This window comes from Convolutriloba macropyga, chromosome 3 (genome assembly GCF_964194025.1).
Source record: "Convolutriloba macropyga chromosome 3, txConMacr16.3, whole genome shotgun sequence".
In the NCBI taxonomy this organism is placed as follows: Eukaryota; Metazoa; Xenacoelomorpha; order Acoela; family Convolutidae; genus Convolutriloba; species Convolutriloba macropyga.
Window position 1 is genome coordinate 64724746 of NC_134470.1, and position 17245 is coordinate 64741990.

At 34.0% G+C, this 17245-nt stretch overlaps 2 protein-coding genes across 2 annotated transcripts in view; both read left to right on the forward strand.

Annotated features, from left to right (window-relative positions):
• LOC142336358 (nuclear migration protein nudC-like) overlaps positions 1-17245 on the forward strand; it is a 472960-nt gene that overhangs the window by 448550 nt on the left and 7165 nt on the right. The window lies entirely within an intron of this gene.
• LOC142336356 (histone acetyltransferase KAT2B-like) lies at positions 13031-16389 on the forward strand. Its single transcript, XM_075385124.1, has 2 exons — positions 13031-13777; positions 14257-16389. Exons 1-2 carry the CDS (start codon positions 13398-13400, stop codon positions 16301-16303), a joined length of 2427 nt encoding a protein of 808 aa, XP_075241239.1. The 5' UTR covers positions 13031-13397; the 3' UTR covers positions 16304-16389.

Below are 17245 nucleotides of genomic sequence, written 5' to 3' on the forward strand. Positions count from 1 at the left end.
AGCTCTCTCTCTCTCTCTCGGTGTGGTGTGTGTGTATGTTTTGTTAGGGTTTATTTCCTGCTCTTTCTCGTTCACGTTTTATCTCTCGCACACTTTCTCTCTCCTTTGTTGGTTATGCACTTCAGCGGCTGTTACGAGGCGTGATGGCACTGCGAAATGCGGAAATTTTTAATTTTGCACTTTCAGTTTTTGATTTAATTACAAACAAGGCTGGAGAACTAAAAGTTGCAGAGTCAAATCTCAGGGAAAATTTTCCTAGCTCTTTCTCTGTGTGTGTTTGTGTGTGTGTGTGTGTGTGTGTGTGTGTGTGTTGTTGTTGTTGTTGTTGTTTTTGTTGTTGTTGTTGTTGTTGTTGTTGTTGTTGTTGTTGTTGTGTTGGTTAAGGTTTCTTTCCTTCTCTTTCTCGTTCACGTTTTATCGCTCGCACACTTTCTCTCTCTCTCTCTCTCTCTCCTTAACTCTTTTGTTGATTCTGCACTTCAGCGGCTGTTACGTGGCGTGATGTCATTGTCTATTACCCTAACCCCACGACCCTTCAATCTAACCCCACGACCCTTCAGACAAAATATTTCGACAGAACTTTTCTTTAAAGTCATTTCATGTCAAGGTTTGAGACTGCCCTACCAGTGTTACTTTGACGAGAGTTTGTAACTACTACCATTTTTAGGGAAAGTTTTGGGAAGCGTTTTCTATGGACTTTTAGTTCACAGCAAAAGAGTCTGCTTCTCGGAGAACATGGTAGTAAAAGCAAAGAATCAGTTGAAGGAAATCACAGACACCATTTTAGAAGAAACGAGAAAAGTGAACTCTGTTGTTGTAGAACTCGACAGAAAATATCATCACGAGTCTTTCGAGATATCTTATGTTGACCTCCCATACAGTCAGCAATAATAGTGTGAGATGAACCAGCATAGTATTAACCAATCAATTACTACACGCAGACAAAATAATGGAAAAGCAAATAGCTATTGCCATTTTCCTGAAATCGGGTTCCTTTTCAGCCAGTCACTAGAAACGAAATCTACATTGTCCTTAATTGATTGAATAGTATTACAGCACCCGCGTCCGATAATTTCATTGGAAGAACTATAAAAGCTGCAAAACTAACAAATGTTTATCGTTTACTGTCTTGTCACTTGGAATGTCAAAAATGCGTGAAGTTAAACCGCTGACCAGTTAACCGCGACTCATTGAAGCATTTCTGAGACGAGTACCGTAGAATCGGTTTTGCAGACTATTTCCTGAAATTTATTTGTTCAAACGCAGATATGACATTTACATATTGTAAAAAGTTGTGAATAGGTGAATAAGTTAATGTGTTGTCTCAATCCTCAAGTTGGTTCTCTGCTGTCAGAGAAAGAAATAATTTTTTTAAATGATATTAACTTGATAGTTATTTGCGTTGGTATTGTTTATTATTTTTGATAATTTTTTGTTTTTTCTAGCTTCTATTGGATTTGTGTATTTCCTCAGTTCGTATTATAGCGTTTTGTTCAATTGATCTGCAGCTTGATGATTTTTTGGGATCATGGTCCAAGCAACTCAATGGCCAGAAGCAGAAATCAATTGCTACTTGCATTTCCCGGACCATTTTTTACCTCAGGAGTTTACCTTGGAAAAAACTGTCTCAAAAATTTCAAAACGGAGGAATAATAAAGAGAAAATTGGATATAGAAGAAAATGGAAGAAAGGACTCATCGGTTGCCATGATTGATAATCTGCTGGATATCTTTCCATTGAGCAGATTTGGCGCTTATGCTTCTAAAAGATTCCATTCTTTTCAATTATTTTTTTGTCAATCTATCGTCTAATTATTACTTGAAAGCGATGAAAATGAAAAGAAAGAAACGTGTTTTTTAGCTAAGACTACTTAAAAATTTTTGAAATAGGCACAAAACCTTTTCTTAAATTAGCACGTTGACAGCTGTCATTTGGTTAAAGAAATATCAACAATGCTATAAAAATTTTTGTTAGATAAAGCCTAGTAATCGTTGCTGTTAACATTTTCTATTAAGTTAAAATTTTCTTCAACCGAAATATATAATTTTGGTGCAATATTCTTTATCGCCAAATGCTCAGGTTTTCTCATAAATATTCTGGTTTGATCACTTCCTTCTTCCATTAAAGTTTTCCGACACCAAGAATGCTGCAGCGTTGCTGCCGCTTCTGTTGCTTCTTGTTTTTTTGCTGCTTCCGGTTTTCTTTATAATAATTTATGAGGGCCGGAGAATTGTAAAAGATTAATGGTCTAAAATTTTTCGAGCGTTGATCAAAATATTGGTCTGCATCAAATTCTAAAAGCATGACATAAAAAAAGTTAATGGTAGCTATGAAAGTTTAACTTCAACCACATCAACATATCAATCTCTGGTACTAGAGTTGATAACAAGGATGCTCGTTAATGTGCCTTCGCACATGATGTTCCGACCCGAGATCATCTACATTTTTGACTTAATTGTCAACCTAACTATGAGATAATTTGAGTTTTAAGAAATCGTTACAAAACCGAACTAATTGAATTGCAAAATACCATGCCTCATTAAAGCGCTCACAAGATCTGCCAATAAAAAGGCTACGAGAAAAAGAAGCACCAGAATAAGCAAAAACAAAATTTTTTCATCGATTGTGATAAAAGAAGAGAAAAAGAAACCCAAATATTGACCACTCACAAAATTTTGTGAAAACTCATATTGTCCAACAAACAAAGCATGAGTTACGAAATGACATCAATGAAAAAGTGCTTTTTGAATTACAAGAAATTGGATGGGACCTCTCAATGATGAGATTTAATAAAAAGCTGACGAAAAGAACAAAAACTGAAAAGTATGAAAAATATTTGAGAACGAACAATATGGCAAACTTTGATACTATTCGCTAAAAATTGAGTACATTGAGCAACCTTATTCATTCAATCCTCAGAAGCCTATGAGAGCAGTCATCATTTTACGACTACATGAAGAATTAAATGGCAAAAATATAGCAAATTCAAAAAAATTGAGCGAGAAAAGTGTCGAAGCCAAACAAATGGTAAAGATTTTTCTAATCTCATATAATTTTTTAGTAGCAATGGGTTCTTCTTTTTATTAACAATATGACAAAAAATCAACAAGTTTGAACAAATATAAAAAAACCACGAATTTTTTTTAGAAAACCTGTTATATCAACGACGTTAAATTCAATAGCTTTCAATGGAAGTTAAAAACAAGCTAAGTTATGCCTCAATGACAAGGCAAGGATGTTTGTCAATCATAAATCATCAAAACAACATCACAATAAGTCTTATGATTATGAAAACAACAACATACATGCAAAAACCCAAAATTCAGTAGAAAAGTGCGAGAAGTGTCGAAGCCATTTAAACCACAACAGTTTCTCTGAAAACCTATTCTGTTGGTTAGGGTTTCTTTCCTTCTCTTTCTCGTTCACGTTTTATCTCTCGCACACTTTCTCTCTCTCTCTCTCCTTAACTCTCTTGTTGATTCTGCACTTCAGCGGCTGTTACGTGGCGTGATGTCATTGTCTATTACCCTAACCCCACGACCCTTCAATCTAACCCCACGACCCTTCAGACAAAATATTTCGACAGAACTTTTCTTTAAAGTCATTTCATGTCAAGGTTTGAGACTGCCCTACCAGTGTTACTTTGACGAGAGTTTGTAACTACTACCATTTTTAGGGAAAGTTTTGGGAAGCGTTTTCTATGGACTTTTAGTTCACAGCAAAAGAGTCTGCTTCTCGGAGAACATGGTAGTAAAAGCAAAGAATCAGTTGAAGGAAATCACAGACACCATTTTAGAAGAAACGAGAAAAGTGAACTCTGTTGTTGTAGAACTCGACAGAAAATATCATCACGAGTCTTTCGAGATATCTTATGTTGACCTCCCATACAGTCAGCAATAATAGTGTGAGATGAACCAGCATAGTATTAACCAATCAATTACTACACGCAGACAAAATAATGGAAAAGCAAATAGCTATTGCCATTTTCCTGAAATCGGGTTCCTTTTCAGCCAGTCACTAGAAACGAAATCTACATTGTCCTTAATTGATTGAATAGTATTACAGCACCCGCGTCCGATAATTTCATTGGAAGAACTATAAAAGCTGCAAAACTAACAAATGTTTATCGTTTACTGTCTTGTCACTTGGAATGTCAAAAATGCGTGAAGTTAAACCGCTGACCAGTTAACCGCGACTCATTGAAGCATTTCTGAGACGAGTACCGTAGAATCGGTTTTGCAGACTATTTCCTAAAATTTGTTTGTTCAAACGCAGATATGACTTTTACATATTGTAAAAGTTGTGAATAATAGGTGAATAAGTTAATGTGTTGTATCAACCCTCAATTGCCGCAGAGAAAGCAAGCACTTTTTTAAAATAATATTCATTTGATATTTATTTGCGTTGATATTTTTTATTATTTTTTGATAATTTTGCTTTTTCTAGCTTCTATTGGATTTGTGTGTTTCCTCAGTTCGTTTTGTAGCGTTTTGTTCAATTGATCTGCAACTTGATGGTTTTTTGGGATCATGGTGCAAGCAACTCAATGGCAAGAAGCAGAAATCAATTGCTACTTGCATTTCACGGACCATTTTTTACCTCTGGAGTTTAGCTTGGAAAAAACTGCCTCAAAAATTTCAAAACGGAGGAATAATAAATTAAGAGAAATTTGAATTTAAAGAAATTGGAAGAGAGGACTCACCGGATGCCATGATTGATAATCTGCTGGATATATTTCCATTGAGCAGATTTGGCGCTTCAATGTTCAACAAGCGCGAAATATTTGAATATGCTTCTAAAAAATTCCATTCTTTTCCATTGTTTTTTGTCATTCTATCGTCTAATTATTACTTGAAAGCGATGAAAATGAAAAGAAAAAACGTGTTACGTGTTTTTTTTTAGCTGAGACTACTTAAAAATTTTCGAAATAGGCACAACACCACAAAACCAGCTCCGTGACTATGAAAAATTGACCTTCTTTCGAAAATTGCCAGTAGGTTTAACCTGACAATAACTTTTAGTGGGGCTCAATTGAGGTAATATTAATGGTAAATTGTTCTTTTTCTTTAAAATATGGGATATGTCATCTGATGCTGTATTAAAATGTCTAACCGTGCAATTATTACGTGCTTCCACAAAAAAAGCTATTTTTGAGTTATACTGTTTTTGATCATAAGGTTTGTTTGCCTTTTTGTCATTCTATCGTCTAATTATTACTTGAAAGCGATGAAAATGAAAAGAAAAAACGTGTTACGTGTTTTTAAAGAAATTGGAAGAGAGGACTCACCGGATGCCATGATTGATAATCTGCTGGATATATTTCCATTGAGCAGATTTGGCGCTTCAATGTTCAACAAGCGCAAAATATTTGAATATGCTTCTAAAAAATTCCATTCTTTTCCATTGTTTTTTGTCATTCTATCGTCTAAATATTACTTGAAAGCGATGAAAATGAAAAGAAAAAACGTGTTACGTGTTTTTTTTTTAGCTGAGACTACTTAAAAATTTTCGAAATAGGCACAACACCACAAAACCAGCTCCGTGACTATGAAAAATTGACCTTCTTTCGAAAATTGCCAGTAGGTTTAACCTGACAATAACTTTTAGTGGGGCTCAATTGAGGTAATATTAATGGTAAATTGTTCTTTTTCTTTAAAATATGGGATATGTCATCTGATGCTGTATTAAAATGTCTAACCGTGCAATTATTACGTGCTTCCACAAAAAAAGCTATTTTTGAGTTATACTGTTTTTGATCATAAGGTTTGTTTGCCTTTTTGTCATTCTATCGTCTAATTATTACTTGAAAGCGATGAAAATGAAAAGAAAAAACGTGTTACGTGTTTTTTTTAGCTGAGACTACTTAAAAATTTTCGAAATAGGCACAACACCACAAAACCAGCTCCGTGACTATGAAAAATTGACCTTCTTTCGAAAATTGCCAGTAGGTTTAACCTGACAATAACTTTTAGTGGGGCTCAATTGAGGTAATATTAATGGTAAATTGTTCTTTTTCTTTAAAATATGGGATATGTCATCTGATGCTGTATTAAAATGTCTAACCGTGCAATTATTACGTGCTTCCACAAAAAAAGCTATTTTTGAGTTATACTGTTTTTGATCATAAGGTTTGTTTGCCTTTTTTATTGCTCTCGAACGAAGTTTGATGCAATTATGTAAGCGTGTGTCTTTTATTTTATGCAAATTTTTGCTAGACTGTTTTCTTTTAGAAAATTCTGTCGATTTACTTGTTGAGTGACTTTTCCCGCTTGTCTTTAGTGCTTGACCAAAATTGCTGGGATTGAAAAATTAAGTATGCGTTGCTAATATGAAAACGATTTCAAGATCGGAGAGGATAAGACCTGACAGACGAGCGGGAAGTGCTTGAGTCTAAGACGCAGGTGGTTGAGGGTTCGAATCCTCCATAGTCATTGTTCTTGCACCCATAAAGAGTTCTACAGCCGCTCTGAATTAAACTGGCCCCGCCTCTCATGTGAGAGAAATTTTTCCGACGTTAGACGTTTTTTCTATGCTATTGTAGTTAAGTACAGTGACTCGCTACTGTACGGGCACGGGCTTTTTGTAGAAAATTTTGTTTCCACGAAGGCTTTTGTAGAGAGGTCAATTGTAGAGAGTTAATGTAGAAATTTATGTCATATAATTTCGCTCCCTCCGTCTTCTGGTAACTTTTGAAAAAGATGTAGACGGTTAGTTACTTTTCTTAAATTAGCATGTTGACATCTTTCTTTTGGTTAAAGAAATAACAATATTACAAAAATTTTTGTTAGATAAAGCCTAGTAATCGTTGCTGCTAAAATTTTCTATCAAGTTATAATTTTCTTCAACTGAAATATATTATGTTGGTGCAATATTCTCTATCGCCAAATGCCTAGGTTTTCTCATAAATATTCTAGTTTGATCACTTCCTACTTCCATTAGAGTTTTCCGACACCAAGAATGTTGCAGCGCTGCTGCCGCTTCTCTGTTGCTTCTCGTGATTTTGCTGCTTCGGGTTTTCTTATAATGATTTATGAGGCTGGGAGAATTGTAAAAGATTAATGGTCCAAAATTTTTCCAGCATTGATCAAAATATTGGTCTGCATCAAATTCTAAAAGCTTGATATAAAAAAGTTAATGGTAGCTATGAAAGTTTAAGTTTAATCACATCAACATATCGATCTATGGTACTAGAGTTGACAAGGCGGCTCGGTAATGTGCGTTAGCACATTAATTTCCGACCCCGCTCATCTACATTTTTCACTTAATTGTGTACCAGGAAGAGATAAAAATTAGCATATCAACATAACGTTCAACAAATTACTAAAAGAATAAAAAAAACTACTCTAGAGTGCCTATGAGACCTGTGGCTACCATAATATGACTATCAGAAAAGACGGCAATAAAAATCAAATAGTTACAAATATTAATTACGACCAAACCTCCTTGCCCAATTTTTGAAAACCACTAATAACCAAATAAAAATGGCATCATATAAAATTTAAACTAAGAAGATTAACCGGTACTTTTTTGGAACAAAATATGGGACTTTTCATCAATGCGACTTGGCAACAAGTCGACTAGATATGAGCATAAGGGGCAAAGTTTAATCAAACATAGCATTTTTTTTAAAAAAGAATTAAATTCGAACTGATTAGAAATATTACGCATCAAATGAAATCATTGAGAGAGTCTTTTTATACCTCAAAACAGAGCGACTGAAGCCACTCATTATCCAGGATATGTCATAAGACTACAAAAAGAACGACAAATACACGCAAAAACGAAAAATTTGCACGAAAAATTATGCACGAAAAGGATGTCCCCTCAATCAATTAAATATTAAGCTGATAACTAAAAACAAAAATTTTCGTTGTCAATTTCTACAGTTGACAACATTTGTAAATCAAAGTTTGAAGTCTATAAGGAGGAAAGGTTGACCGGTACCTACTGTGAAAAACCAAAATGTTGACTAAAGTAATATAAAAAATTGACAAGTACAAAAAATCACAGAAATTTCCCTAAAATAAATACATTCAATAACATAAGAGACATTAGGTAACGACCAAATGAATAGAAAACATTCACCTGCACCCCTTGAGGAAAAAATGTAGATCTTCGAGTGGTTACACTTTAAAATTTTAACATTTACATATTATTGTAAATGTTGTGAATAATAGGTGAATAAGTTAATGTGTTGTATCAATCCTCAAGTGGGTTCTCTGCTGTCAGAGAAAGCAATCAATTTTTTTGAAATAATATTCTTTTCATGGTTATTTGCGTTGGTATTGTTTGTTATTTTTGATAATTTTTTGTTTTTTCTAGCTTCTGTTGGATTTGTGTATTTCCTCAGTTCATATTGTAGCATTTTGTTCAATTGATCTGCAACTTGATGATTTTTTGGGATCATGGTGCAAGCACCTCAATGGCCAAAAGCAGAAATCAGTTGCTACTTGCATTTTCCGGACCAATTTTTCTACCTCTGGAGTTTAGCTTGGAAAAAACTGCCTCAAAAATTTCAAAAGGGAGGAATAATAAATTAAGAGAAAATTGGATTTAAAGAAATTAGAAGAGAGGACTCATCGGTTGCCATGATTGATAATCTGCTGGATATCTTTCCATTGAGCAGATTTGGCGCTTCAATGGTCAACAAGGCGGAAATAATTGAATATGCTTCTAAAAGATTCCATTCTTTTCCATTGTTTTTTTGTCATTCTATCTTATAATTATTACTTGAAAGCGATGAAAATGAAAAGAAAGAAACATGTTACGTGTTTTTTTTAGCTAAGACTGCTTAAAAATTTTCGAAATAGGCACAACACCACAAAACCAGCACCGTGACTATGAAAAATTGACCTTTTTTCAAAAAAAATGCCAGTAGATTTAACCTGACAATAACTTTTAGTGGGGCTCAATTGAGGTAATATTAATGGTAAATTGTTCTTTTTCTTTAAAATATGGGATATGTCATCTGATGCTGTATTAAAATGTCTAACCGTGCAATTATTACGTGCTTCCACAAAAAAAGCTATTTTTGAGTTATACTGTTTTTGATCATAAGGTTTGTTTGCCTTTTTTATTGCTCTCGAACGAAGTTTGATGCAATTATGTAAGCGTGTGTCTTTTATTTTATGCAAATTTTTGCTAGACTGTTTTCTTCTAGAAAATTCTGTCGATTTACTTGTTGAGCGACCTTTCCCGCTTGTCTTTAGTGCTTGACCAAAATTGCTCGGATTGAAAAATTGAGTATGCGTTGCTAATATGAAAACGATTTCAAGATCGGAGAGGATAAGGCCTGACAGACGAGCGGGAAGTGCTTGAGTCTAGGACGCAGTTGGTTGAGGGTTCGAATCCTCCATAGTTATTGTTCTTGCACCCATAAAGAGTTCTACAGCCACTCTGAATTAAACTGGCCCCGCCTCTCATGTGAGAGAAATTTTTCCGACGTTAGACGTTTTTTCTATGCTATTGTAGTTAAGTACAGTGACTCGCTACTGTACGGGCACGGGCTTTTTGTAGAAAATTTTGTTTCCACGAAGGCTTTTGTAGAGAGGTCAATTGTAGAGAGTTAATGTAGAAATTTATGTCATATAATTTCGCTCCCTCCGTCTTCTGGTAACTTTTGAAAAAGATGTAGACGGTTAGTTACTTTTCTTAAATTAGCATGTTGACATCTTTCTTTTGGTTAAAGAAATAACAATACTACAAAAATTTTTGTTAGATAAAGCCTAGTAATCGTTGCTGTTAAAATTTTCTATCAAGTTATAATTTTCTTCAACTGAAATATATTATTTTGGTGCAATATTCTCTATCGCCAAATGCCTAGGTTTTCTCATAAATATTCTAGTTTGATCACTTCCTACTTCCATTAGAGTTTTCCGACACCAAGAATGTTGCAGCGCTGCTGCCGCTTCTCTGTTGCTTCTCGTGATTTTGCTGCTTCGGGTTTTCTTATAATGATTTATGAGGCTGGGAGAATTGTAAAAGATTAATGGTCCAAAATTTTTCCAGCATTGATCAAAATATTGGTCTGCATCAAATTCTAAAAGCTTGATATAAAAAAGTTAATGGTAGCTATGAAAGTTTAAGTTTAATCACATCAACATATCGATCTATGGTACTAGAGTTGACAAGGCGGCTCGGTAATGTGCGTTAGCACATTAATTTCCGACCCCGCTCATCTACATTTTTCACTTAATTGTGTACCAAATGAGGAAGAGATAAAAAAATTAGCATATCAACATATCGTTCAACAAATTACTAAAAGAATTTTAAAAAATCTACTCTAGAGGGCCTTTGAGACCTGTGGCTACCATAATATGACTATCAGAAAAGACGGCAATAAAAATCAAATAGTTACAAATATTAATTACGACCAAACCTCCTTGCCCAATTTTTGAAAACCACTAATAACCAAATCAAAATGGCATCATATAAAATTTAAACTAAGAAGAATAACCGGTACTTTTTTGGATCAAAATATAGGACTTTTTATTAATGCGACTTGGCAACAAGTCGACTAGAAATGAGCAAAAGGGGCATAGTTTAATCAAACATAGCATTTTTAAAAAAAAAATAAATTCGAACTGATTAGAAATATAACGCATCAAATGAAATCATTGAGTCTTTTTATACCTCAAAACAGAGCGACTGAAACATTCATTATCCAGGATATGTCATAAGACTACAAAAAGAACGACAAATACACGCAAAAACGAAAAATTTGCACGAAAATTATGCACGAAAAGGATGTCCCCTCAATCAATTAAATATTAAGCTGATCACTAAAAACAATAAAAATTGTCGTTGTCAATTTCTACATTTGACAAAATTTGTAAATCAAATGACGCCCATTATTGTGATACTGTGAAAAGAAAACAAATCCTACAAAAAATGACAAATATGCAGAAGTCACGAAAATTGGTTTTATGAAAACTGGTTGTTCTAAGAAGAAAGACCATTCGAGGAAAACAAAAACGGTTTTGAAGAGCAAATTGTATTTCAATAGATAAATGATGTGAATTGTATAAAGAGATGCTTAGCTACAATTTAACAAAAATAAAATTGGCAGATCTCAAAAATCTATCTTTTTTTTATTAAAAACAAATTTTTACAAAATCCATGGCCAACAAAAGCGTTCGACTAAAAAAGTAGACAGTTTATCTTGAAACTACTCGGAAAATGAATTGCGGTTTTTTTAATGAGACTAAATCATAAGACTATAAAATAAAATTAAATACAAGGTGAACTAATAAGTTTCACAAACAACTTTACGAAACCACAGTTTTGAAGCCATTTAATTTACAAGTTATTAGCGGCAAGAATATAACATTTTAATTTGTGTCTCTTTTGACCATCATAACGTCTTTTTGTAAAAACAACTATCACAAAATGACAACAAAAACAACCACAAAAAATGAAAAGTTTCTAAACTTCAAAATATTTTTCTGAAACAAATTGTCTAATCCCTGAAGACATCATTTAAAACATTTAATTTACAGAAAAAATATCGTTTGATTCGAGAAAACATTGAAAAAAGCTCTAAATAATAAGGCTAATTTACGAAATTGATACAACTTTGTAAAATACGAAAAAAAAATGCAAACCACAAGAAAAACTGGAAGAAAACTATTACTCTTTTTTTATTCGAAAGTCGAAACAACCATAAGCTATTTACCGATATCAGTTGTTAAGTTCATTTTTGTATCTATAGTTGGACACTGAGACCTTTAATTACACAATATTTGGCATATGACAACAAAAATTAACAACAAATAAAGGGCAAAAATAAAAAACTACCAATTTCTGCAAGAGAACGGTGTCGCAGCCCTTCAAACCATATGTTAGGAAAACAAAAAATATGTTCAGTTTCGAATTTTGTTAAGTTTGTTTCAGTTAGATTGTTGAATAATGTGACAATTTAAAAAAGAAACAAAAACAACAGCAAAAATGGGCAATTATGCACAAAAATCAGAAAATTTTGTATGATAACTTGTAGTACCAAAAGCAAGAAAACCTTGTATTAAAACAATCGCCCACAAAATCAGTTTAAAGTCTATAAGGAGGAAAGGTTGACCGGTACCTACTGTGAAAAACCAAACTGTTGACTAAAGTAATATAAAAAATTGACAAGTACAAAAAATCACAGAAATTTCCCTAAAACAAATACATTCAATAACATAAGAGACATTAGGTAACGACCAAATGAATAGAAAACGTTCAACTGCACCCCTTGAGGAAAAAATGTTGATCTTCGAGTGGTTAAACTTTAAAATTAGACTGCCAAAAGAATAACAATTGAAGGCAAAAGACAAGAATTCAGTTAAATTTAACTAAAACTCTTCCTCAAAGCCATAAAAACCCTTTGGTTTCTCTGAAAAAAACTGTATCTACATTTGGCCTCGAATTTGCGTAAATTGGAGCTCTCATTAACGGAGCCGGGAATAAAAAATATTGTCAGTAATTAACATAAAAAAAAAGAAAGCAAATTATTTTGAAAAAAGGCAGCATCAAAATAAAAACCAAAAAGTCTCTGATTCTAAAAATCCATGATGTTATCGAACCTCTCCCTGATTTTGTAGCGCGCCCAGCAAACTGACCAGGTGTTCCAAGTGCTTGCGAATTAGACCCATTGTTGAGTGGAATTCTTCAAATATTAAATAAAACAACGATGCATTTTGTATAATTATAGAGTTAAATCTGCAAAAAACGGCAAAGTTTTATATCCAGTAGGCTTTTATGCTGCGCCTAATTGCAACTAGTGCTATTTTTGAGATTAGGGTGTCTGTGTCAACGTTTCTAGGTCACTAAGTTTGGCAAACTGTAACGAAGTGGACCAAAAAAGCATATTTTGTGCCATTTTTGATGAAAAAAGTTTGAATTTTGAAAAATTTATCGAAAATTTTAGCCATAAAAAACTTCAATCAAACAATTCAGCAACGCTCTTCTATCTCTAATGGTAACAACAACACTCTGTCGTTAAAAATTTTAACTTATTTTGAATTATTTTAGCGAAATTGTGCCAAATTTTAGCAAAAATTACTGAAAATGTGAACAAAAACAGTCCAATGTTCACAAAACTTTAAACCTCAATAACTCCCTGTAAAAAACGAAAATCGAAAAAATCTCTTTAATTCCGTATTCTACGCTGGATGGGCTTTTTAATGATACCACTCACAATTCTCTACGATGAATATATCGATCGGCCAAAATTGACTGAACAAAAAAAAACCCAGTTGAGTATATAGTTCCTCCTCCCCACTAAAGTGGGGGTCGGAACAATAATTAATCAAAGGACTGAAGTGAGTTTATTGGAGACGAAAGCCAATCTGATTATTTGAATTGAGCTGGCCCTAGGCACAAGAATTCTTAATATTTTTTAGCTAAATTTCAGAGGGTGCATGAGAATGGGAAATGGGAACGGGGGCGGATCTAGCGTTGCTGATAATACAACTAAATGCAAGTCAGAAATCAAAGCTCCTTTGGACGAACTAGTTAGTCTGAGTGAGCAAATCGGTCGAATTAACCACAATGACCTGTGGATCGGAAATAATGTAAGACTCATATCCGATTTTAAACAGAGTCTTTATTCTATGGAATCGGGTGACAAAGTGGCCTTTGTATCTCGATTTGTTCAGTGCCATAGTAGTGGAACCACTAATGGTGGATGTGATATGCAGTGCAAAGGTTACAAGAACAAATTAAGTTCAAATTCACCTCCTCTCCACGATTTTTACGAAGGACCTGAAAGTGCAATTTGTACTAATTGCGGTCATAAAAGGTTATTATGCCCGACTTTACTTTATAATTATGTAAATAGCTCATTGGTTAAGACTGCCTAACAGTTGAATCATCAGTTTTCGTTTCTTCTCTTTTTTGTAGTTTTCTTAATTCCCAAATCTTTGTTTCAAATCAATTTTTGATTTCAAATTTTCAAGATTGAATTTGAATGACCATTTTCAATTATGTCAAATACTCCAAGGAAATTACTATTTGCTTTATCACGTGGTTGGTGTCATTTTGTACAATACCACGTTCAGAAAATAATTTGTCATTCATCAAATTAATGGTTATTTTGATGAATAATAAATTGTCTTTTTGGTAGAATTTTGGGGAACCTGAAAATATAGATAAGTAAAATTTCTATACAAAACGTATTTTGAAAAATAAGCTATAGTTTCAGAGTTTTTGTAGGTATGATCTTGTAGAATTTTTTCGCGTAATACTTTTGTGATTTGAATTAAAGGAGCTAATGTTTAGGTCCCAACATTCCACTTCTGAACTGCAAACGCTGAAAAAAGATGAGCTGGACTGTTTAGTCAAACGTGCTGTAGACATAGATAATCTCACTCGTTGTTTCACCACAGAACTCGATCCAGATTGTCGTCAGGCCTACTTCACTGTTTTGAAAACCATCAGGGACAATTTCCTACTTTCCCCAAATGAAGCGATAGAATTAGAGCAGAAACCTCCATTTGAGGTTCCGTCCATAAAAACTGCCGTGAGGAACTTTCTGATTCTGAAATACAGTGATCATTTACCCAAAAGCAGCAATACTATGAGGTACCTTGGTCAGCTATTTCTGCAATGCCTAAACCATTGGCGTTTAGATTCACCTTTAAGGTTCAGAAGCTCCGTCAATTCTCAGGAAGAGGAGAATCAATATCGAGATTTCTTTGTCAAGTGGTTTTGCTATTGTAACATTCCAACGTTCTGTGATAGTCTCACTAAGCATGATTTAACGACAGTGTTTGGTCATGAATTTACAAAGTTGGTCTATATTAACATGAGAAGACAATTGTTGGACAAAGTCAGAACGGATAAGGAGACGTTACCAGTCGAGAAGCAAACAATAATTCTGACTGATTTGCCAAAGTTTCTTGCCGTTCTTCAAAGTGAAGTCTTCTCAGCGGACGCACCTATTTGGTCTGCAGAGTTTGACGAACGAAGCAAAGCTGTAGTTGGACCTCCACTTCCTAAAATTGAAGAACCAGAGTCGCCTATTAACGATAGCGATGCCACAAGTCCAGCGTCAACAGCTAGTGGACGAAATTTAAGTGGCGATGACAGTGCAATACCTTATAAAAGACCTTGCTACGAGGATTATGAGGAAAGCAAAGCCCAAATGCAAAAGTCACTGAGTGCATTGAAATCGAACGCATGGAAAATTGGTAGTGCTAAAAATGGATCCAAGATGGTTGAAAACACTGATCACAATCGTGAAACTGTTTCCAAGTTTTGTCCAATTCCTGACAAAGAGCTGCGTGATATTATAAATGATATAGAACGTGAGAATGAACTGTTACCTATGGAAATGAGTTTGTTTATGACGCGTGATGATGCTGCCAAAAAAGAGGAGTCAGAAGGAATCATAGAATTCCATATGATTTCAAATACCTTGGAAAAAGTTCCTCCTGATAATGTTTTAAATTGGTTGATACAGCTGCAAACTGTATTCTCACATCAGCTTCCTAGAATGCCAAAAGAGTACATTACAAGATTAGTATTCGATCCAAAACATAGATCACTGGTTATAATAAAAGGCGGCAACGTAAACGGTGGCGTGACGTATCGACCCTTTTCTTCTCAGGGCTTTTCTGAAATAGTATTTTGTGCAGTAAGTTCAAACGAACAAGTGAAAGGATACGGAACACATCTGATGAATCACTTGAAAGATTATCACATCAAACACGGAATTCATCATTTTTTAACTTATGCGGATGAATTTGCGGTGGGGTATTTCAAGAAGCAAGGTTTTTCACAAGACATCAAACTGCCGCGAAGTAGTTACGCTGGTTATATCAAAGAGTACGAGGGTGCTACCCTAATGGGTTGCCAGTTAAACCGAAAGATAACATACACAAACTTTTCAACTGCTATTAGGCAGCAAATTGAGATTGTCAAGCGGAGGATTGAACAAATGGAGACACAAAACCCGGATTTGGTTCCCAAGAAAACCAATAATGGAAGTAAACAGCGTCCGGAAGATGAAGAAACTTTGCAAGATAAATTTAGGGAAATCTTAAAGGCTGTTAAAGCCCACCAATCAGCGTGGCCATTTCAGAGACCAGTTGAGAGAAATGAAGCGCCCGATTATTACATAATAATTAAACAGCCAATGGATTTGAAAGCCATGACTGACAAGCTACGTAAAGGGCAATACAACGACAGATCTGCGTTTGTGGAAGATATGCAAAAGATTTTCAACAATTGCAGGATATATAACGATATTGAAACTGAGTTTTATAAATGTGCTAATATCCTGGAGGGATTTTTCTTCCAGAAGTTGCGTGAGATATGTCCGTGAGCATTTTGTATTGTTTAGTTTACACTTAGTATATAAAGAAAATTTTTAAAAGCATGTGACATGATTAATTTAACGCGTATTTCCTGCCTCTTTACTATTCGGAAAAAATCGAATTCTAAAGCGACGAAGACAGATGTTAGGTAATGTCATTATTACTGTTAGGTGTTCGACTATTTCTTGTTTCAGCTTTGAATTTTTTTAAAGCTTGCAGATAGGCTATATTGAGAATTTCGAAAATTTTGAAAATTTAAGTGTCTTTAATAATTTCTGCTAGTTTTTCAAGCTACTTAAATTTTTTTGTTCTTTTCGCCTCTGTTAATCCCTTAGAAGCTGAGCATGGTAAAACATGGTATCTGTTATCCTGAAATAACTAGTAATCGATTAGATAACGGAATATGGTATTTGCAACCACTCATTTCTTTCAATTACCGTTTTAGTCCAATTTTAGCCCTTTTAAACAATAGATTTTAAACCTTGGTGCAAAATAATTCTAGTTCTCTGGTGAAAATGCTCCAATCAACCAGAAAAAAAACCAGTAAAAATTTATTGACCAAAAAGTAGAGGCAATATACACAAAAAACTTCTCAACAAGACCGTACATTGGACGGTAATTTCGAGACAGCTTGAAATTCAGCAGCAGTGACCCTTGTTTTCAATGATTTTAAAAAATATTATATAGCCGTTAAAGATGTCTTGCGAACCTTCGTTACACAATTATAAGTTCTCAATAAATCAGACATTTTTTTTGTGAAAAATAATTTTTAAAAGCTCTTTGAAAAAGAAACAAATTTTAATAAAAAATTGAGAGGTTACTATCCCTTTTTTGAAACACTGATTATTATTTAATTATAATTATACAATGTTTGCTGAATTTCTAGAAAATATTACTGCCGTCATATAGAGGCAAAACAAAACAAACAAATTGACCGTTTTTGCGCTTTT

What these genes read in the sequence shown, in the direction of transcription:
- LOC142336356 (XM_075385124.1), top strand. Translation starts at nt 13,398, where the DNA reads ATGAGAATGGGAAATGGGAACGGGGGCGGATCTAGCGTTGCTGATAAT. An exon ending in ACTAATTGCGGTCATAAAAG is followed by an intron (nt 13,778 to 14,256) that starts GTTATTATGCCC and finishes GCTAATGTTTAG; the next exon opens with GTCCCAACATTCCACTTCTG.